Below are 24036 nucleotides of genomic sequence, written 5' to 3' on the forward strand. Positions count from 1 at the left end.
TAAACTAGACCTGATAAAGAAAGTATCAGATCCCAAATGTTAATATAATCCTTCCCTCTGAAAGTAAAGAAATGAACAGTATGTGCTCATTTTTAAATAAGTGCTGTTTTGAGATTAATATCTTAATATTTGTCAGATCTTCAGATGGGAGGTGTTACAGCAGTCCAAAGTATTATGTTTCATCCTGCAGCTTGGAATTAATTTTAGCAAGGAAGAACTTTTTTTTCTTCTGTTGAATCCTGTATAATAGATTTTGCTCTATATTACTCAGAATTTGTGAGGGGTATGTTATGCTGTTTTTTCTCTATGTAAAGCTTTCTCCCCTACCAAACCAAAGAATTAAATAATGAACAGCTAGACTCAAGCCCCTCATTTATTTGAGAAGCAAATCCTGATCCTGCTTCCATTGAAATCAACAGCAAGTCACTTCAAAGACAGGTGAATCAGGTCCTAGGCTAGATACATTTTCATCTGGGAAACTTAAACTCAGAGCCTTTTTCTAAGATCAAGCCTTGTATACTGTTCTGACCCTTGGTACCCTCTACACCTTCTTGTGTAATGCAGACTAATTGCTCTACAGATCTCATTAACTCCTGAGCTCTGCAGCTCTCGTTAATTCCTGGTTTCTAATGCCCACCTAACACTTTTTTATTTGTGCTAAATCAATAAACAAATTAACATCAGCTGAGTTCTAACTGATCTAAAGAGGCTTGACCCCTGAAACTTGGTGGTGCCCCCCCCACCCTGCAGGTCCTTTGTGGTGTGTTAATGTGTCATTGATAGTCAATGGCCAGTAGTGATCATCCTCTAAACTCATTCCTGATGCAGTACGCCATCTGCACCTATGTCTTCTCAGCACGTTCCTAGAGAAATAGAGGTTTCTATGGGCAGCTCTCTGTCCCAATGGTCAAATGGAGGTAGAGGGGAAACAAACTGGAAAACATCCTGAAAGCAGTTGTGTGCCAGGATCAAGGCCTTATCAGGCTCCTTCTTAGAAAGTGGAAGCAGAAGCTTTGCAACTCTTTTTCAATTAAATGTTTCCCAAATAATTTTTAGTCCCTTCCTACCGTGGATACCGGAAGTAAATGAGATACTTTTACATGACAATGTGTGTTTGCCACATGCTAAAAATAGATGTTACATATTTTAAAGAATATCCAGAGCTGGCTACAGGTATCTGCAACACATTGGCTCCAATTCCCAGTCTTTTCATACTTAAAATCAGTGCAAGGAGAAAAAAAAGCATTCATCGCTTGTCCAGGAGCATTACTATGGCATTTGATACTTTCTTCTTCTGACGTACGAGAGAGGGAGTCATTAGACACACACATGATCATATGAAGCTGTGGTTTGTAGAAATATAAATACTGCACATAAATGTTGATACGTGCACATTAACTGTCTTGTATAATTCAAGTTTCTCTCTTACTCATTTCTTGCAGCCATAGAATTCTTTCAGCTGGTTGAAATGCTACATAATTGTCTTCCACAAATTCAGATTCACCGTGGTAAAACTGCACGGCAGAAGAGCGTTCCATGGAGATAAGACGATGTGCCAGACTGTGATAAACTGGGATTTTACCATGCCACAGCTGCATTCAGCATTGAAAAGCCAAAGGCCACGTACTTCAATCATCTTGGGGATGCTGAAACTCCATTTTTACTTTGTTTCTGAATGCTTAACTTGGCTCAGTATCTCAACGGGTTTCTGGGCTGTGAGGTCTCTGTGTCAGGAAGTGATGCTACTGTGCATATCCTAAGCACAAACAGAAGAGTTAAAGATGAAACTTTAATTATGAGTAGAGCTTCAAAAAATGTAGTGCTTACATTTAATTTGTTTTTGTTTTCAGTTTGTGCCACAATATGTTTTTACTTCATTGTTCGCCTGTGAATGTGGGTTGTGTTTAGTTAACCAAATGTTGTTGCGGAAGTGCCTGAAAGTTAAGAGCATAGATCATAACGGCATGTTTACAGTCACTGTACCCTAACAGATACTCTCTGTATAGCACACCCCTGGTTCCTTTTTCTTCCTAAAACAATGAAGTTTACTCATATTAATATTTACAGTGGTAAAGGAATGTTTTTGTGGAACAGGTTTATACAGTCTCATCTCCTCTGTAAATCCTAAGAAAATACAATATCAATAGGCTAAATACTATAAGCAATATTGTGTGGAGAAAATACAAGCTATTGCTAGTTTTTAATTAAACATAGTAGAAATTGTGCCCCACTTTCTACACCTATCACAGGCAATGAAGAATGATGGCTAGTGCTATTATATTCCTAGACAAACCTGTCATTTTTGTTCCACAATGAACCTAATTTCTTTAAGGCAGGTAGGCTTGCTGGTAAAGTATAATTCCATGGTCTAAAATAGAAGAGGCTATTTCCCTGCTCAAACCATATTAACATATTCTGAGAGTCTCAAGTAACATAAAAAAGAGCCAAATACTTGCCCGCATGTGAATTTTGCCATTGAGTTCAATTGTATTATTTATCATAACTCTGTAGAGTTACAACAGACTGCAAAAGGAAAAGAGGAACTTTTTTAAAACAGATGGATTTTTTTTTTAACCAGGAACTTTAAAAATGGCTCTTTCACATAATTTTCCATGATAATAGTTGCATAGAGGTTGAAATGAGAGGTATTCTTTCAAGTCATTTTATCCTGTACCAAAGTGATGAGAGAGACAAGGTGGGTGAGGTAATATGGGTGAGGTGAGGTGGACCAAATTCTGTCGGGAAGAGAAACAAGGTTTTGAGCTTATTGGACAGAAATTGGTCCAATAAAAGACATTTCCTCACCCATTTTGTCTCTGTAATATTCTGGGACTGACACAGCTGTAACAACACTGCATATACCAAAGAGCATGTGTAAGTGAAACTTATTTCTGGTCTCTGCTAGTAATACAGGCCCTCCCCTGCAGCTGGAACCAAACAGGCAGAAATTTATGTCCACAAATAGCTTTATTGAAGTCAGTTTGCTAACCCATTTGGGTTCAATTGCAGGATCAGGACCACAAAGTCTTTCAACTGGAAATCAAGGCAGATAAATAACTAAATAGAAACTTTAAACCTAGCTGTCAATTTTAGGATAACTTAATGAAGGAGCAGATTTGGCAGAAAGAAAGGTGATGGTACTCTTCCAAGCTCCGCCTACAAGGTAAGCTCTGCCCAGGGGAGTTGACAATATGAGATGTCACTTGTAGAGTGTGCAGATATTCAATATATGATCATGTTCATTGACTCCACAGAGCTCCTTCAACTATGCTCTCCTTCAGTGGGGCTTGAATACAGCTTCATTGGGCCAGACTGCTTCTTTTATTGTGGGGGAAAAATACATTGTGATATCTCCCAAAAGCCACCCATGTGTTCTGCAACCACCTTCTTATCTGCTTGGCTCCTGCAAATTGAACAGAGGATTTTAATGAGGACTCTCCACTGAAGTTCCAGACTGTCTGGGGAGCAGTGGAAAGTCCTTCTACATCTTATATTTACTCTCAGATCTGGAAGATCTTTATGGTCTGGTGTGGCACTAGGAGCATTACTGTCTTGCTCATCCTAATATGCTTTGCATTTCTTTGTCCCTGTTCAAGAAGGGTCTCAAAGGCGAGTGATTCATCAAGCAATCCCTCAGCAGGACTCGATCCTCCTCTCCCAGTTTCTGATGTATCCCTAATTTGAGCCTTTAGGGAAGACTTCTTTCCTTTAAAATGGCCCTACTTATTGCAGTGACCTAAGCCAAATGAGTGAGTAAATCAAATTCTCATAATCTCTCTCCCCTATTCTTCTCTCTTTCCAGAAGGGCATTTTTGTTGTTTTGGCTTTCTCCAGAACTTGTTCCCAAGGTGGATAGTCAATTTCACCTGAACAATTTAGTCTTAGCACTCTCTTTCTCTGTCCAAATCTGGCATTTTCCCCACCTCACAATGCCAAGAGGCTACATTTGGTCGATGTAAGCAGGTTCTCAAGTTTTATTGTCCCTGTTCTCAGAACTTCAAAAAATTAAGGCAACTGTTTCCTTCCTTTGAGGGTTACAAGAACAAGTTGCTATTGCTATGTGGGCCTGTCAGATGCTGTTATGCTAGAGAAGCTGCCCCTTTATAGACTGCGTGCTAAGGCACTAATTTCCAAGGTGTGTAAAGCAGTGACCATGATCATCTCTTCGCTCCTTTATATGTCACTATCAACTGGGCCTCTCTGCTTCTCGGGGTGCCTTCCTTGGCCGCAGGTTCTTGCCAGCAGCAGAACTTAGCAGTTTTGCCTCCTGGGATTACTATCTGCTAATAAACTGTCTGTCCTTTTCATCCACTATTGTAGGAGGAAAGAAAAAAGTATGTTCAAAGAGAGAAAATTTACTTATCAGTAATTGTTTGTCTCACACTCTCTTCTACCTTACATCCCACCATCCTCCCTGTTGGCTGGTATGCTGTTGCTTATTTTATTTCCTTGTCAGCTGTTTCTTTCTATATTTCCCTAGCTGGAGAGATTGTTCTTGGACAATCTTATAATAACTAGCACTACGGTTTCAGAGCTTTTCACACTCATTGCTTCTCTAGTGGTAGCATTACAATACTGTCTGTTCTGTAATCTGCTGTCCATAGAGAAGAGATTGTGACCTACAGAATTACCAGTAAGTAATTTTTCCTTTTATTATGTACAGTTGCAAACAATTTTAAGTCCTTCAAATATAATTATAAGTAATAAGTCTGAGCACTTCAGTAAAAAAAATACAATGCACCAATTAACACTGAAATTATAATTATCAAAGACATTAAGCGTATTTCTTAAAATGAAAGCACCACTGTTCTTACATCATTTAAATACCATCTGTTTTCTTATAAAATATTACATTTTTAATAATCTTTGTCTGTCTTTTAATTATCTGTGATTTCCTAGGTAACCAGCTTCTTCATATTCAGAAATAACCCCCTCAGGAGCCGTATTGCTGGATCTTCTTTCTTCTTAACTTTTTTAACTTAATTGCTTTGTTTGTGTGTTAGTGTGATCTGAAAGCTTGACAATACTGGAGCCTGGAACCCTTTTATTTACTTACAGAACACCACCGCCACAACTCCTGCTCATGCAAGCTTTGCTAAAGGGTTGTGCTTGTGTCTCAAACCTGACTTAAAGGGACCTCTGCCAGAGGGGAGAGAAGTTTAGTCTTCAGCTCTGTTCAGGGCTTTGTATCTTTCCTGTCGCTACCACTGTCAGTAGTAGTGACCTATTTATGTGATGTGGATATTATTCATGAGGACTGAGAACACCAACTTATTACACAGTCGCTTCTGACTTGCCAACAGCACGTAGAGATTTCAGTCATTTTTGACATGTGGTGAATTCAAACTAGCAGCTTTGAGCAGAAAGGCTCTCTATCCCATTATCTATCCCCGCCATGAACTCTCATAAACTAATTCATCTGGTTTTTATTCCTAATTCTTTTTAGACTTGATGTAGCTCAAATAATGGTAAATGGACATGGAGGGGTGTTATGGTCTCTCTTATGTGTCTCAATTATACATCAGAGTGTAAGCTGTTTGGGATATAGACAGGGCCGTCCCTAGATGGGTGCGGGGCCCGGAAAAAATCAGCCTATATGGCCCCCCTTCACGTTTTTTATACAGGATGAAATCCGGTGTGAGGCAGGGACACCAGTGCTGGGGCGTGAGAGACCATAGAGAGTGGCACCTGTGCTAGGGGCAAGGGGGCTCCCTGTGCTGGGAGGGTCCCAGAAAAGGGAGGGGTCCGGGGCAGAAGGGCAATGGAGGGGGTGAGCCTGGCAGTGGCATGTTCTGGCAATGGTAGGATGCTGGCAGCTGGTGCGGCGGCAGGCAGCCTGAGGTCATTGCTGCAGCTGCTGGAGATTGAGCCTGAGCCCTGAGACGCCGAGCCCAAAAAAGAAATACAATGCGAGCTTCCCACCGGTGAGTGTGGGCCTGACCTCTGCTGCCAGCGCCAGGTCCCCCGCTAGCCACCCGGGCTGTCCTGGCACCCCTAACCCCACTCCCCCTGGGCCAGCCTGGCACCCCTAACCCCACTCCCCTTGGGCTGGCCTAGTGCCCCCGCATGACATACGCACACTGAAGCGTGGGGCCCATAACAGTTGCCACGATTCGCCATACCCAAGGGCCAGCTCTGGATAAAGAACCAGTTTCTTTGTGTTTATACAGGCCTACCACTGTGGAGTCATAGTCTAGTGACAGGGGTCCTCATCCCTACTCCATCTAAATAAAAATAATTGCTACTCTTCCAGCGGGAGGGGGAAGCCATCACTCCAGGCTGCAGGTGTGTTTGTAATTCTACAGTCATCCACACACTGCAGTGCAATGTAACAAAAGCGCTCGTCTATTCTTCCACCCTCCCTTGCCCCATAGCCTCTTTTATTTCCAGTCCGCTGATTCTATCATACGGGGCACAGCAGTTCACGAGCCGATTCTTTGGTGGTTGGTTGGGTTTTTTAAGAGCGGGGGAAGCTGCAAGTGGTTTGAGACTTAACATCTAACCTGCTCAGCCAAGAGAGAGAAAATTCACTGTCCCTAGAGGCGGTGAGTCGGTGGTTGGGAGCATCATGCTGAGCACACGCTGCAGCAGGTCCCAACTACCTCTAGGAGTAGGATGCTTCCTTGAATATGCTTTGATCGGCTTCTCCACCTGCTCCTTCGAGCCTGCTCCCCCGTCCTCTTCCATCTGCTCTCCCGCCCCCTTGGGCACCCCAACCTGCTCCGGGACCCCCTAAGATAATCGTCCATCCCTTACCTCCGATCTATTCCTTTAATCCCCCCCGCCGCCGCCGCTCCTCTACGTCCCCCGCCGCCACACCCCCGCTCTGATCCTCCCTACCCGTGAACGCCCGACGTCCGCTCTCCCCACGCTTGGGCGAAGGGCGCCGGATAGGGCCGCAGCTTCTTCACAGGCTGAGGGCGGGGAAGCGCTGGACACGTGCCGCTCGCGGCCGCCCCAGGAGCCCGGGGCGAGGCCGGCTGGGGGTGGGCAGACACGCGCCCACCCGCCCATTGTTCCCCGAGGCGGGTCTAGCCGGCGACCCACGCCCCCGGCCCTCCTCATTGGCTGGCGGAGGCGCCCGGGGCTCGGGCCGCTCAGTGGAGAGCGAGGTCCATTGACAAAAGCGCCGGGCCTGGGGGCGGCCGCCTGCCGGGGACGGTGCTTGCCGCTGCTCAGGCGGGGAGGGGGCGTGGGCTGCTCTGTAACCCCCCGCAGTGATTGTTAGCCGGGAGCTGGCCCCAGGCTGCGCTGGGCAGGCGGAGGCTCGAGGCAGCGGCTGCAGGGAGGCGAAGGCTCCTGCGAAGAGGGGGCGGCGGTGCTAGGCTGGTGGAGCAGGAGCCGTGCGGCCGGGCGCGCCCGCTCCCTTTGCATGGCTGCGAGGAGGGGTGGGCCCCCCTTGGAAGGTGAGCAGCCGGCGGTGCAGCGTCGGGGGATTGGGTTGGGCCCGACCGCAAATGAAGCAGCAGCTCCAGTGTGCAGCTGGGGCACCTGCACCGGGCTGGCGCAGTCGGCACGCCGGGAGCGGGCGGACACAGCTTGCAGGCAGCAGCCACCGCCCCCGCCTGCCGATGCCGTGCTTGTGGCATGCATGCTCCCCCGCCCCCCCAAGGCGAAGGATTAACGGCACGAACCCCCTCGCCCCGACTGCTGCGGCAATCGCGGCCTCTGTGGGTAGGGCTGGCGGTATTGGCCTCGGCTCCAGCCAGCCAGCCACCCTCCCGCTCGGGGGAGTCCCCATATGGCTTTGCGGCGAGAAACGCTCTGCCTGCAGCACCTCTGATGAGTGTGCCACGGCGGGGGAGGGAAAGGGGGCAAGTCCGCGGAGGGGGGAGGGAGCACCGGCTGCGGGGGGGGCGCGAGGGGGGCTCCGTGTGTGTGTGTGTGGGGGGGGTGCAGTGTGCGTGGAAACCTAGCGCGGGTGGGGGGGAGGGGCAGCGTGCCTGGGGAGAGGGGCCAGCCGGCTGGGAGGGCGGTGCTGTGGGGTGAGGGTGGTCGGGGGTAGCGGGAGGAGGGGGCTGCGCGCGTGCGGGGAGCAGGTTCCCCCAGGGCCGGGCTCAGCAGGGCTCTGGGGAGCGCGGGTGCGGGGCCGGTGGCCGCGGGGGCGTCAGTGCGCTGCGCTCTTCCCCGCAGGTGCCCGGGCCGGGGCCCCGCAGGCGGACGGACCATGGTGACTTCCCCGCTCCGGGGACGGCGGCGGCAGGAGCCGGAACCTCAGCGCTAATGGAAACTGGGTGCGCTGCCAGCTCCGCACCTCCGCGGGGGGGAGGCGGCGCGTCTCCAGCTGCTGCTGCCCGGCCCCCGCCAGCTGACGGGAGCGCGGCCGTCGGTGGGCTCGGCAGCCGGAGCCGGGCGGGCATGGAGACCGCTGCGGTGCCAGAGCGGGGCCCGGCCCGTGTCCCCCCGGCCCGCCCGCCCGCCGGGAGGGAGCCCCGAGCCGGCCACCTGCGGTTCCTGCGGAGGAGCGTGGTGGACTCGGACCAGGAGGAGCCGCCTCTCGAGCTCTCCGCGGCCGAGCCGCGCCGGATCGTCCTGCTCTCCAAAACCAGGAGGATGATTGCGGAGAGGGCCAAGGAGCGGCACGGGGAGGCCGAGCTCGAGCCCGCTGCGGCGGAGCCAGCGGTGGAGCCCAAGGGGGCCGCCCCTGGGGGGCCGGCCGCGGCCGAGGAGCAGAAGGAGCCGGGCAGGGATGCGGAGAGGAAGGAGCCGTCGGACAAAGATCAGACCAAGTCCAGGAAGGAGGAGCCCGAGGAGGAGGAGGCCGACATGAAAGCCGTCTCCACCTCTCCCGACGGCCGGTTCCTGAAGTTTGACATCGAGCTCGGCAGGGGGTCCTTCAAAACGGTCTACAAGGGGCTGGACACGGAGACCTGGGTGGAGGTCGCTTGGTGTGAACTTCAGGTAAGCTGGGCTGGCCTGGCAGCTAAGGACACCGCCTGTGCCATCTACAGACCTGCAAACGCAGCCTTTAGAGTCCCCATTGCTGATCCTCCTGCGTCTAACTATAGCATGTGGTTTTCATTGGCTCAGAAGCTGCCACCTTATGTAGGCTCCTGCCTGCCTTAACCCCCTCAGCACTGGGCGTGATCACTGACATTTCTGGCAATGTAATGGGCTAAGGATGAGACTGATGAGAAGGTCAGGAATTTTTCCCTTGGCTGCCCAGAGATTGTCAGAAGAGGCTTCTGGGGGTAGTCATATGTCACTCAAACTGACACTTGAGACATCTGTAACTTGATTTAGCAGGAGTCTAGCTGTCTGTAACTTAAAAATACGTTAAAGATCTTAAAAGACAATTGCAGAAAATAGATTTACTTCCTTTACAAATCTAAACATGGCGGTTGTGGGTCTAGGGTCTCTTCCCACTGAAACCTCCTATTTTGAAAGGGTTATTAAGCTGTCACAAGCTCATTCTGAATTGAAACTTGGGAAGCACTTTCTAATCAAACATGGCTTATATATTTTTGGCCATATCTGAGTTAGTCTTTCAGCAAAGTCAAAAATGTGTGGCTTCAGATGTCTTTTTGAGCAAATACAACTGAAGTCTCCCCGCCCCCCCATCTCTCAATTTTTTTTAAGCCTTTGAGTCCTGTAGGGTGAAATAGTACATTAATACAACTCTAATTAAAGGCCTGAGACTCTTCAGTTTCTGGGCATGGACACTACATTCTTTTAACTATTCCTGTAATTCTTTATATTTTTCATACAAACTTAAATGTACCACAGGCCATGTGGGTTATACAAATTGCAACATGATGTACCCCAGGGTTTTTTGGTGAAGTTTTTGCTATCTGTTTCCTGTCTCCACCTAGGTTAGTAACATACATTAATATGAGACTTAAGCTGTTGTGACTTTTTGAATCCTTAGTTTTTTTCTTTTAGTAAGATCTTCTTTCTAGACTACCTCTTAAACTAGGTTGTGTTGTATAGATTTTGCTGGGGCTCTGACATCTGTACCTCAAATTGAGCCATGATGGCACTAATCCTGCATTCCTTGTGCACCCAAAACTCCCACTGAATACAGGATCGATCCTCTTGCTGTAATAGTGTCTAAGTACAATTTAGTAAAGGATAGAATGGAAGCCCCGATTCTGAAAATCAATGTAAACTCTACTTTGCCTCCTGTGATAGGCAGCTGAGTGGACATATAGCCTTGTCACTTTTGTTGATTTTATTGTATGGTATTTTGTAATCCATTGCAACCCCATATTGTTTAATTAAAAGTGTAGGGAATATGTTTTGATTTTTCATTTGAATTTCTCCTATTCTGTTAAGAGCCAGTGAAATAAAAACAACTTGCTTTCCTTGTTGGGCTTTTAAAAGCACTGCAGAGCCAGCATTATGGTGTATTGCAGCAAGAGAAGTACAAAAAAAGGCAAGATAGAAAAGGTCCCAGTAGCACAGGGGAGACTGTATGAGAATCAGGGGAGAAGCTGCATAATTGACAATTGGAGAATTTGTCATGCTGCTGGGAGGAAAAGAGAGAGGCATCATCGCAAGCTGGCTTTGTCATTCCGGTCTGGGTTTGGTTGGAGGGCGCAAAATATTAGCGTGTGTAAGTTTTTATTTTAATAACTAAAGGTTCATTTAAAAATGTTTATCCAGTTGTTCTCTTCAAGTGAATGTTTGGATATAATGAAAGGTCAATATCATCTGACAATCTTATTGTGGCCTGTGTTGGGCAAATTCTGTCACAACAGAACAGTCAGCAATTTGGAATTCATTTTGCTGTCAGCTTCGTTTTAACTCTGCTTTACTAGAGTAATGTTTAAATCTATAATTGACAATCCATAGCTGCTTAGAAAGATCATTATGTCAGAAAATAGATACTTTGCAAATTGTAATCTTCTGGTAATCTAAATCCTCCATGAATCTTTACAAATGGGTATAGTAAGCTACACTGTAAAATTTCACTAGTCTGTTTTTACCCCTCATTTCATTTGGGTAGGAGATCTTGAATGTGCTCCTTTTGTGGAGAAGGTGTTTAAGAGGGTTAAAAACCTCTGATTACCCATATAGATCAAAATGTCTTTTATGGAAGAAGGATCTGTAATCATTACTTTACATTCCATTATAAACCATAGGTACCGCTTGTTTCAAATCTGATGGAGCCACTAACCATTGTTTCACTATTTTCTACAGACTTCTTTCTGTATAATAGCTCTAAATTGAGAGGTCTAATTTTTGGACTAGACAAATACGGGAAAAGTGATAAGAATTCATCAGGGTATTTCTGGCTTCCACTTCTAACAAATCAGTGTCAATTAATTGTATAGATTTGAAGGTAATGTTGGAGAAGGGTCAGCTTCCAGGAGATGGTATGTCAGATTTTCAAGTTACTGTTGAAACTTGTTTTGGATTAATGAAGTGTAACTGAGTGGTGACTGCAAGGTTTTGATTTATGTCAGGCATATGTTTTCAGCCTTTATTTGCAAGAGAAGCAAATAGCCAGCATTATACACTGATGGAGTTATGTATTACTTTTATAATCCTGAGTTGCATGCACTTTATGTCTAAGGCAGACATTTCTAAGTAATCCTGCTTATTTACAACATTTCAAACATTTCTACATGTACCTGGTCAATTATACTTGAGTCTGTTTTTACTTTTCTATAGAAATGTGGTCAGTTGCAAGCGGCAAAGTACTCATACAAAACCATCATTACCTGACAGTTGAAAACATAAAATGTCTATCTTGATACTTTCATCCCACAGGAAACAGTTTTTACATTGCTGAATTTGAACGTTGCATCTGTAGATTTCTTTTCGGGGAAGTGTACACATGTTCTTGTCTTTTTTTCCAGTGAGATCCCTACATTTCCATGCTGATCAGTTGTGCTTCTTAAATCTTGGTTACAGTACACACAGTCAAAATTATAAATAGTGGGAGGTTTTTAAAAGTAAGATCATCTCACAGATATACTTGAAGCTTAGAGAGTGAGAGCCAATGGAACACCTCTGCTATATGTAACTTGATTAGCTTTCAATGAAGATAAAGTAGGAAAGAGAAAAGTTCTGCTTTGGCAAAGTGATGCAGTAAATGACACTCTTCATGTCTAACTTGATTTTTCTAAGTCTGCGACCCAGAAGCATGTACCCCTAATATTTCAATTTATCTTCTCATAGATTGAATTTCCAAGCAGCCATCACTCTTTTGTCCTTGCTCAGCTTTTTTTTCAGTCCAATCATAGTTGTTTTTTTTTTATATCTAGATGAAAGCGTTGTGAACCATTTTTGAGATCTCTGTATATTAAACCACTGGAAGTTTTTTTTCAAGAAGTTAATTTTAACTAAACTTGAAGTCCAAAAAATTATATATTTTTGTAGTGTAACTGATTGAAGAGATGGGCTAAAGATGTAGAATTGGAATCATGGATAGCCTCAGGTTAAAAGTTGAATTGAAACTAGGGTTTAAGTTTGCCTGAGCAAGATATTAAGACTTTAGCCAAATCTTAACTAGAAAATAGACTTCTTTACTATGTTGAATCTAGCCTGGAACTTTTAACTATTGGCAATGGTATTTGTGTACTTGCTGAAGTTTGAAAGGGTTCAGGTTCTTGTTTTTGCCCTCCTCTAGTTAACTGGTGGCACATTGCAGCTGTATACTGAGAATTCAGAATAGCCATATTTCAAAATGCTGTGCCTTCTAACTATAATCTCAGTTCATGAGCAAGGAACGTTAAGATTTGCCAATAGGCAGGTTAAACGTTCTTTTTAGATAGATGCATGCTGAAGAGCTTGAAAGTGTAAGTCCCTTTTTGGGACTTGTAGAAAAATTCTGGGGGAGGCCATGTACAGAGCTACATCACTGAGTAGTCCTCACTAGTGCTCTTCAGTTCCTATTTTGATTCTGATCACTGAGGTTTCTATTTAGAGCTTTTTGTTTGTAGAGCCACTGTTGCAAAATTCGTAGGGAAAGAGGACATCCTTTGCTTGTCCTTCTTTCAAAGATGAAAGGATCAGAGAAGTGGCTACTTATCACCAGTGAACATTATTAAAGCACCCCCCTCCTACTTAAAATGGTTGTCCAAGGCCAAAATCTTTTATATTTTGACTACCGCCTCTTAATTACATTTTGAAGGCCTCCTGTACCTATATCAGAAAGTCCACTAACAGGGTTGGCAAGCTGGTCAGATAATGTGAATTGACTACCAAATATTCCAGCAAGAATGCTGTAATGTAGGTGTCAACGACCTACTGTTTTGTTGCATCATGGTGCCATCTGTAGCAAGCCTACTTAAATGTTGTGATCATTCACTTTACTACATGCTAATGCCACTTGTGGGGGAAAAGGTAAATTAATTGCAAGTTGAACACCTTGATTGGCTGGAATTTTCTAGAACAAACATATGCATGTTTATTTGGCCTGGTATACAAAGTACACGGCTGTTTACAAAGCATATTAAACAAAGTAAAAGGATGTACCAGCCCCGAAGAGTTTACAGTCTAAACTGATTGGACAGATATACAGAAATAAATTCAGAAGGGAGTGGGGGAGGGAGAAAAGTGTTCAATCATGAAACCTCCACCCTCAACACAGAGAAGAGATTCACAGCCATTAAGCTGCTTGAAGAGTTGGCCTAATTATCATAAGTGCATTTAAAAATTACACACACAGCAACTTTAAAAGAAGAAAGTAATTTCATTTTTTCTTTTTTCTGTAGCTGTTCAGTCTGGAGTAACTCACACTTAAATGCTAAAAAGTAATAATTCTTTCTTGTTTTAGACCTTCATTTAATACTTGTTGCATTTTCTGAGCTGAAATAGTTCAAATAATTACACAGCTTTTTGTAATTAGTCATTCGGATCTATCCAAGGCTAAGCCTATTGGTGAGCATAAAGTCTTATTCTTTTATGTCACTGTTCTAATAAACTAGTGCTTTAAAATATTTCACCAGGTTTTTTTGGACCACTCAAATGCCCAACCCTCTCCACCAGTGTGTCTGGACTGCATTGGATATATTCTAAAGGCAGATACATGCCTTAGTGAAATAATTGACTTGATTAGAAACACAACTGAGGTGATTCATGTTGCCACCATGACTTTCCTTTTAGGGTATTAGTCTGAATTAAAGAACTATAAGCACAAGTTGCAATATTTTGAGAACCAACTATGTTGATTTTCTTTAATTTATACATTTGTACTCCTTTGGTATATTCTTTGCATAAGAAGCTCATGCCAGATTAGTTGATGACTAACTGATTTTAATATTGTTTTTTAATTTTCTATTGTTACAACATGAGATTAGGTTTAGGATTTTAATTCAAAGCATTACCTCTGGATCCATGTGCATGTGCTAATCTTTGTTTCCAAGGGTGATATTTGTCTTGAAAGCTCATCTTACAATTTGTAAACTGAAAATTACTTAAATGGAACAAAGCACCTACAAGAATGATCATGTATTAATACCAGTTTCTTACTTTTTAATGAAGGGAAGACATAGGGTTTATATTTAATTAAATTAAACATTTAATGCTGTGTAGTAGAAAATATTCAGCATGATGCTAAATGGGGTCACTCTTGCAATGTTTTTCCTCTTACATTTTAATAATTCATGTATTGAACTAAGTGTCAGTGTTCCAGTTAGTCTTCCAAATGCTAACTGAGGCCTTGATCCTGCAAGGTGATCATGTGGGTGGAATCTTGTGTTTGTGAGGAGCCCTATTCAAGGGAGGAGGTCACTGAATGGGCAACTTTAATAGCTGCAAGGTAATTCTTGTTTGTATATCACTGAAGGTGTGTTTATAATATCTCCAATTAACAAGCAGCCACAAATATAACTAAACAAACTGTTACATTATCTGAAAGGTGGTTGAAGTGCAACTGTCTGCTCTGGATAGAGAGGTTATAACAAACAGAAAAACTTGAGTTTTTCATTGTTGCATTAGCTTGGTGTTCGTACAGCTCATAAAGGCTGACAACCGTTTCATTTATTGATTCAGGGAAAAGGCTGTAGATTCTTAATAGGCTAATACACTATTAATTATCAATTAAAATGATTTCTTAGTCTGAATTAGCAGGACTAGTTTAGAAAATGTTCTTAGTGGAAGGTAGGGAAACCTGCATCTTGGGGTTCTAATTCTGTATTAAGACTTTCTCAATGACATTACAGTAACTTTCAACCAGACTAGCTTTATCTGAACTTCAAGATAACTCTTGAAAGGGTGATTTCTATTAAATTCTGATTGTTAGTTAATTTAATGGAACTTCATTTTTGAAAGAAATAACAGTAAATAAAATTTAGACAATGTTAATAGGAAAACAACACTCTAACGTGTACAGCATAAAGTCTTAATGTGCTGGTATAGCTGTCAGTGGCATTAGAAAGCTAGGTAGAAATGTGGCACTAAAATACCAGTAAACTAGATTGCTGGATTTGAGAAGCATTTAAAAACAAACTGGAACCCATAGCAAGCAGAGCTGAGCCAAATCTCAGATACTTACTTAGAATTTAATTAAATTTGACTTTCTTTTTGCACTTGAAAAAATATTTTATTTTAAACAGCTAGATATAAGTGAGCTGGAAGCTTACATTCATAACTTTGCTAGACACTAAAATTCATGGGTTTAATAGAGACCCTGGATTTATGGCTGATTACAACAATCTGTAATCCACTAACCCCCCCTTTTTGTTTTATGACCACAAAGGTGTAAATGGGCCACTTCACTTTGCATGGTCCCTTAGAATATGTACTCGCTATTTATGCTAAACTATCTGCTCAACCTTGTATTTAGCTGTAACACGGATTACCTTTCCCAGACCTGAGGAAGAGCTCTGTATAGCTTGAAATCTTCTCTTACCAACAGAAGTTGGTCCAATAAAAGATTGCCTCACCCTCCTTATCTCTCTAATATTGGTCTGGTGTTGTAACCACACCACTACATACAGCTATATATTTGTCTCGTAAAAACATACTGTGGATGTATCTGAGATTTAGTCTGGTGAAATACGGCTAAGAAGAAAATGGGTGAAAATTGCTACAATTTTGTCTGCAATGAACTCTGCCCCCTTTGCTCATGTCTTGTCCATAGTTGGTAGAGAAACATTTTAAGTCTAAAGCATAGCTGCAGGGCTTGTTCTGCTCCATGTAAACTTTTATGCAAATATTTAATGTGCTAATTTGCATATTTACAAATCTGCATACGACCGTAAGCTTATAGCCAATATGCTCTTCCTTGAGCAGTGGCGAGGATGGGACATGGGAACAAAACTTGGTAACTTTAGCTACTTAAAGGTGGTGAGAGGGTCAGACTGGGGAGTAACTGGATGAGTAGCTACTGGAACGGCTGGAGGTTAGGGAGCTCTGGGACTAGCTGAGGCTGCTGCCTGGTGCGGGGGGGGGGGGAGTAAATGCAGGGACTCCTGAATGTTTTGGTGGGAATAGAGGGTCCTGGGTGCTACTGGAGGGAATAGTAGAGCTCCTGGGGTGCAGTTGACTGCTCACTCAGCTGTGGCTGGGATTGTGGGTTGGGGAAAGCCTGGTGTAGGTGCCTTTGCAGGGACCAGTGGGAGGCAACTTGGGTCTGGTACTGGGAGAGGGACGGAGGGTGTCACCATCTTCTCCAGGCACCATCCCCTTTCTCTCCAGCTGCCATTGACCTCTCTAGACTACTCCTCGCTGGCACCAGCGGGAGCAGGGTGCCTGGCTGCCTGTTCAGTAGGTGCCAGTAGCTTCGAGCATCCAAAAAAGCAGAACTGCAGGGAAATGTGGATGGGTGACATCTGAGCTGGGCTGTGGGAGTATGGACCTAACTGCCAAATGCTTGACTGTCAGGTGGGATGTGATGCTTGGCAGCCGTGCTGAAGGAGAGATCTTCAGTGCTCTGAAATGTGAGTGGTTCAGTCAGTTGGCGTGTGGAGAATACTAGAAGTGGCCATCAAGGAATGCGGAGTTAGTATCTTGTTTTCCGATTAATAACTAAGTTTGGAGGTAAAAGGGAAGCTAGAGTTGTAGACCCATCACTGCTTGGAGTACATACAGCTCTGTAAGATTATTAGGGTTAAACAAGCATGAGTACGGCTTCCTTCCTATCTGCCTCCTAATGTCTGGGGACCTCTGCCAAAGTCTTGATGAAACGTGGCTGCAACGTGGTTTTGGAGGCCTGCAGAGCTAGGGCTAGAACATCCCGTCCACCTCTCGCTGCTGCCACCCAGCTCTCGGAGGTTGAGTTATGGGGAGCAATGAACCTCTTGCCTGTTGCTCCTTGGGCAAGGTGGATTGATTACAAAGCTATTTAAAGGAGCAAGCAAGAAACCTTGGTTTAAAAAAATCAATTTAATTTGTGTTTTGCATTTGTACTTTATTTTCTGAAAGAGGTTGATTCTCATTGGTTGGTAACCATTAAAATGTGTTGATTTACAACTAAACATAGCTTTGCAGTAAAGTGATGCGGCTTTTTGCTAGCCAGGAGGATGCCCTATATCTGCATTCTTACATTTTATTCAGATGCTTAATTTTTATTTTTTTTGTTGTGGTAGAAAATGGTGAATGATGCATTTTTTTTTTTTTATTCACTGGATTAATTTTTTACTTGTGATTTGTGTCAAGCCCTATTTGGATGGAAATTCAAATTCAAAACACACAAACAGCATTTTTTTTAAAACTATGTATCCAGCACATTTTCTCAAAACATGTTTTGCTTTTAAAACATGTATTGAGCAATGGAAGTATTAATGGTAGTTAATTAATTGAACTGATTATTTGTGATCACCATGTCTTTCAAGGTTTTAGAACGAGTAGATCTCATGCCCTCGCACCTATATTTTATTCATACATTGGAAGAGGAAAATAAGATTTCTTGCTTTTTCAAATCCCATTTGGTTTCTTAGCTTAGAATTAACTAGTCTTTGAACTGGAACTAGTTGAATAGACTGTAATGCCTATTCTCTCTGCACCTGCAGAAGAGGCTACTGCTGTCAAAAGCTGGTTTAGTATTTCAATAAGCTCTGGTTTCAGGTCATTAGCCAATGACTTCCCTCAGCTTAGTGGGTAGACTTTCTTCAAAACTTGGCAGCCGATATGTTCTACTTTACATTAAATACAAAGAAATAATATTAATGATTTGAATATTTTATTATAAATATGGGCCTTAATCTAGGTTGTCAATTTCAAATTTAATTTTTAAAAGGTTTATTTTTAAAAAATCAGAATTTGTTAAAAATTTGTATTCACCTTGTCCCTAGGCCTACTGTGGGGTTACCAAGGAGTGAAGATTCTTCAGTGTCCACTCCTGCAAACCATAAAAGACTTGTCCGGCCTCCCCTGGAAGGATGAGCCAGTGGTTAAGACACTAGCTTCAGACTCAGGAGACTTAGGTTCAAGTCTCAGCTCTACCATAGCCTTCCTCTATGACCTTGGGCATGTTGCTTAGTTCATGTACCTCAGTCTCTGAAATGGGGATAATAGCACTTTCCAACCTTAAAGGGGTGTTGTTTATGATAAATATATTAAAGATTGTGAGGCATTCAGATACTACACTAATGGGGGGGGGGCAATGAGTACCGTAGATAGATATGTCCTTCCCTGCACCCCCAGGTGAGCCTTGTGAAGCTCTTCTGAGGCCTCTCAAAGCCATACTCCCATGTAAATCTTGGGAGGAGAAGCTGACAGTCTCGTGAAGCATTAGGATTTTTGGAGGTAGGGGGTGGGGCCCAGTCTTTGAGTTGTGAGAAATCCACTCCCCACAGCCTGAATAAAATAGGCTTGTGTACCACTTTCAGTCTAGTCAGGTCTCCGAGCCAAAATAAGTTAATGGTGACTAACAGACTTTAAGGCTTGTTGGAGTTCAGGGATGTTGAACCTTAGGAAAGGGGCTTATGAGCCTTTTGGGGGCTTGCGGGAATTCTATCCTCCTACAGATCTGTATACCCACAGGAAGTGGGGGAAGGCCTGCTGATGGTCCTGGGTTGTGCTCTTGCAGACCCTTTCTTCCTGCAGACCTCAGGATGTGCATAGAGAGAAAATTGGCGAAAGCATGAAGCTTGGAAGGGATCATGTGGTCTTCGTTCCCCACTTTCTGTGAACCTCCTTTGGTCTGCATCATGGAAGAAGCCCAAGCTTCATGACCCTTAAGTAGCTGTGACCCAATGATCTCTTGGTGCCAACTGGCATGGGGAGTGCATGGGGTTTTACAGGGATGCCCTGAGTCAGATATATGCATAATCACATTCACTAAAGGGTGGCATGTGAGGTCTCTATTGAAAACCAATAGCCCAGTAGTGGTCACAATCACCGCAAAAGCATGTGCGGATAAGATTAAGGAGTTGCGTGTCTATACTGGAAATTATGTTCTTAAGGTCTTCAAGGTGAGGCAGGTCACCAGAGGGTGACACACCTTGGACAGACTCCTTTCAGACAGCAGGCAGGAGAGGCTTCTCTCTCGTTTGATTTTGTGTGTGTTGTGCATTGTCTCTCTCACACTATGCATATTTGTGTACTGAGCTAGATGCTGATTAGGAGATTACTCCTTTCTTGTAGATTTTGCAGACAGGAAAAAACAACTAGCAGGGGGTGTCCTGCTTATGACTAAGATCAAAGAATTAGTCTGCTATATCAGAGGGTGTAAACAGACAAGATTTTTCTCATGGGAGGCATGACTTGTCTGATGAATGGAAGATCATAGCCAAGTCTGGCTGGAAGGACTTGGGGTGTGCATTGCTTTGTAAGACAGGAAAGTAACTAGTTAAGTAAGCCTAGGTTCTAGAAGGTGTTACGATTTTACTTTATTTGTAACCATTGTTTCCAATACTTGTGCTTGCTGTCACTGGAATCTCTCTACTTTGTTATATACACTTTCTCTTGTTGTTGCTATAAACATATCTAAGTGCTGCGTGTCAAGCAGAGTGGTGATTTGAGGTGTAGCTGGTAAGCTGGGATGTATTGCAGCTTTGGGAGCAGCAGATCTGTGAGCATTGCCAGTGCTTGGTGGAACAGGGGCTGGACCCTCCAGGGAGAAAACGCTCTGAGAACTCAAGGACTGGAATGTGCCTGTTGCTAACTTGTAGAGAGAGCGTGGCCTGGGAAGGCCTAGAGAGGTGTGCTTGTGTTGCCTGGGGCCGACGATAGCGTTGGAGACCTGACCCTAGGTAGGCACAGACAAGGCTTCCTCATGCTAAGGGCAGATGGTAATGTGGTGCTTTGCTATCCTGGGTACCCCGGGAAGCATCACTGAAGTGCTCGGGGGGTGGGAGGGGAAACGCCTGTACCATTCTCCAGGGGCCTAAGGAGGCTTGTTGCTTCAATTCATAAGCCATAGGAACTTTGTTGCTTCCTGCCCTGCCCTGGTGTCGTTTGTAGAAAAACAGCCACTAACAAGCTTCCCCAGGGATTGGTCTATGTTTTGAGGTCTGACTCATCAAGAACTTGGACTACAGTGTTTTTTTTTAAATGACCATTTAGGTCTCTAGCAGTCACTTGACTTGCTCCAAATAAGCACAGCTCTGAAGTCAGTGGAATTGTGCCCTCTTTCTCTTAAACTCTGCTTTCCATGTAAAAATAGTCTGCGCGTATATATGTTCAGATTTAAAATACGAATGCTGTATACATGGTGACATGACTTACAATAAATGATTGTGTGCTGAACTGTACACCGTAATGTACCTTTTGCATCCTGGTTATTCATAGGGATAACGGAAGATTCGTTCGACAGCCATTGTCATGGGGATACATGTGTTACGGGTTAAACTACCAATGCGAGAGAAACTGAAGTTCTAATGCCATCTGCTCTTCAGCTGTTCGTGCTATAGAGGGATACAAAACAGTTATTCAGGAACTCGAGAGAGATGAGAGAGAGACTCAAATAACATCTTTTTGTCTACTTTCTGTAAACTTAGTTTGATCCATGTCCAAATTTGTTTTTAAATGGAAAATTATACATTCTTAAAAAGATCCTTAGCCTCTTGTGACTTTTTTTAAAACAGGCTACCAGAGTTAGTTTTCTTTTCTTTTGAGCAAGATAAACTAATTCCTTAACAGGTCTAGCTCTGAGCATTTTACTCTAAGAAAATGGTTAAATAAGATGTCAAAAGGAAATGGGGGGTGTCCCTTTGTTAAACTGTATTCTTCTTGCAACCCCTTAAATCAGTTAATAGATGTTCAGTTAACACAATTTCTGTTAACTTGTCTTTAATCCTATACTTTGAATTCTGAAAAACAACGTTATTTCAAACTGTTCTGGAAACCAATTGGTTAGAACTAGTTCTTACTTTATTTTGAATAATTTTAACCTTCATGGATTTTACTGAAACATACAAGTAAACTTCAATCTGTTGTATTAAAAATATACATAGTATACAGATAACAAAATCATTGCTTTTTTTATGTATTTTGCCTTTTCATTACCTCTTAGTATACTGATGGCCTTGACATGATGTGATTCCTCAGTGTAGGCAGTTTCTATCACTGGCTGCTGAGCACCGTTTTTTGTGCATCTCAAATACATTAGAATTCATCATGTAGTCATAATGCAAGGACAGTTGAATGCATTTTTTTTCTTTAGCCAAAAGCAACAGATTACTTACACTTTATGAAACTGAGAGCTTTAATAAAAGGAACAAATGCCAGGTTGTCATTTCAGAAATGCAGAGAACTAAATCTTTATTTCCATAAAAAAATGTGAAATGAGTTTTGCTATAGTGTGTCCCTGAAACGGCTGCATTCCTTGCTCTCCTGGCATATGCGTTAGGGCTTATTATGATATTTTGACATATGAAGCAACTTTTAGCAAGGCTTTTCCAATTTGTTTAAATCTCTCAATCAAAGCAGCGTTCAGAGTTGACCTCTGCACTCGATGGAGTTAATACAGCTGAACCGGGTCTGCTAAGCTGAATCAATTTTGTCTATTAAAATAGAACTGTGTAGGAGAAAACCATGAAAGTCAGAGCTGACATACTGTATTGTGCTGCAGAACTATCCTGGTTTATTCCTTGTTGAAATATTTGGTAATGTCTAGATCTTGTAAAAGTATGTTGATTCCAAGTGTTTGTTTGCATTGTTTTTGCTTTTCATTACTGAATTAAGGAAAATTGCCATTTTGCATGAATTTGAACTTGCTTTTCTTCCATTTCATAACAATGCTTCCTTTTGTCTTGGAAATTGCATTGCAGATAAAGCAAGTGTTCCATCAGTAAAACAGACTTGTTTTTCTCATCAATTGCTATAAAAGCCTATACTGCCCTTGACTTCTAATGGAGGACAAGAGCATGAATCTTTCTGGCAAACGAAGCAATTCTACACAATTACATTAATGTTTTTTCCATATTTCTTTTGGGAAATTTTAAGATATGTAAAAATATGCATTAAACATACCAACTGCTATTCCTTTGCTTTTATGGATGTGGTCATTTTTCTCTCTATAATACTAGATATGATACAAACCAGAGTGTGTGGGGAGGAGTAAAATGAGCTGGCAAGAGCTAGCTGGACTGCACATTTGTAGCCTGTTAGTGGTCTTGGATCTTCATTCTGTGTTCTGCCTTCTTTCTGTCCCTTTTGATATACAAACTCTCTTCCTCCCTACCCCCTTCCAGTCTGTAACATCACATCTTCCATGGATTTTTAAAGGATTTTTAATTTTTTAAAAATCTTACCAAATCCATCTTCCATGGATTTGGTAAGAAAGATTTTTTTAAAAAAATTACTGGCAAGTTGCACTCATGGCTAGTTGTCGCGCAAGAGCTGTAGGTTAGAAACTTAAACATGCAGCGAAGGGAGGGTGAAAAGCAAAACAGTCCATTTTTTAAAAGATGTTTAATCTAAGATCCCACGGGAAGCATGTTAATTTGACACACAAAATTCCAATATCAACTTTCTAAATTCCCTCATTCAGACAAGAGAGGGCTCTCACCGAAATCTAGCTCTCTGCTTTGTAGCAAGCACCTGAACTGGACTAAACTCCCAGGCCGAATCAAGCTTCTGAGCAATATGAATCTTCAAAGTTTCAGTGAGTTTCTGAGCTATCCTGGCACTCCCAGATTGAAATGATGCTGAGTTGTACAAAACTCCCAAACTGGAATTTTGGTCTGCTTCTGCCTTAGGAGCCTTCTGATTAAACTGGAGTGAGTCACTCAGTGCTGGAGCAGGCTTTTAATCTGCCACCTTAATAGTTTCTGGCCAACTGGGTCCCTCCATCCACCTGATCCAAAATGATCCCATAGCAAACAGTAAATACTGCTGTCTTTCCTGGATCAAGACACTCTGCAAATGTTATCTGCAGATAGAATTACCTTGGCCCTTCTTTTGAAAGAGAGACTATTAGAATGAGGATAGGAGAAAACAATCCTGTTATGTATCCAGCAGTTCAGTTGTTTTCCAGTCTTTTCTAGGACTGGAGAGAATTTAACAGAAATAATACCCATTGAACACGGTCACAGACCAGTCCCTTAGTTTTCCATTCTCTAACTGCTCCATCGCACTGCACTGTGAACAAAACTACAAAACCATACGGAGCAGTGGTCCGTGCATTCCACCTACAAAGAAGAGAACTCTGGCGATAGAGCACAGAAAGGGGGCATGGAATGCAAGATTTCACAATAATGCTGATAACATTTGGCCTGAGATGGATTAAACTATTTTAAAAATCTGTATTAAAATAAAAATCTCAAAGTGACCATCTGTTGGCTGTCAACTTGCCTAAATGAGGCGTGCATTTTTGCTTTTAAAACTGAAACCGTCTAACCCTGAATTAATTTTTTTCATAAATTATAGAAATAGTTGGGCTCATCTGCCATTGAATGAGCAGCACACTGGAAAGTTATAGGGAATCAACTACAACTGACTACTGTGTCCTTTAGTTTTCTAAGGGTCTGTCTACACTACGAAATTAGGTCGAATTTATAGAAGTCGACTTTTAGAAAGCTATTTTATACAATTGATTGTGTGTCCCCCACTAAGCGCATTAAGTCATGGAGTGCGTCCACAGCGCCGAGGCTAGCGTTGACCTTTGGAGCGTTGCACTGTGGATAGCTATCCCACAGTTCCTGCAGTCTCTGCCACCCATTGGAATTCTGGGTTAAGCTCCCAATGCCTGATGGGGCA

The 24036-nt window shown here is 43.1% G+C and overlaps 1 protein-coding gene across 3 annotated transcripts in view; it reads left to right on the forward strand.

The window, feature by feature from the left end:
- The first annotated feature begins 7141 nt into the window (after positions 1 to 7141).
- WNK2 (WNK lysine deficient protein kinase 2) overlaps positions 7142 to 24036 on the forward strand; it is a 186157-nt gene continuing 169262 nt past the window's right edge. For 2 of the 3 annotated variants that reach the window (XM_084633207.1, XM_084633206.1), the window contains exons 1-2: positions 7147 to 7406; positions 8134 to 8901. In XM_084633207.1, the coding sequence (XP_084489333.1) occupies positions 8224 to 8901 (678 nt within the window). In that variant the 5' untranslated portion in view covers positions 7147 to 7406; positions 8134 to 8223. Of the gene's footprint in view, positions 7407 to 8133; positions 8902 to 24036 lie in introns of all 3 variants that reach the window. The other variant, XM_084633208.1, reaches the window with a different exon arrangement.

This window comes from Lepidochelys olivacea, assembly GCF_965140295.1.
Source record: "Lepidochelys olivacea isolate rLepOli2 genome assembly, chromosome: 7".
NCBI lineage: Eukaryota > Metazoa > Chordata > Testudines > Cheloniidae > Lepidochelys > Lepidochelys olivacea.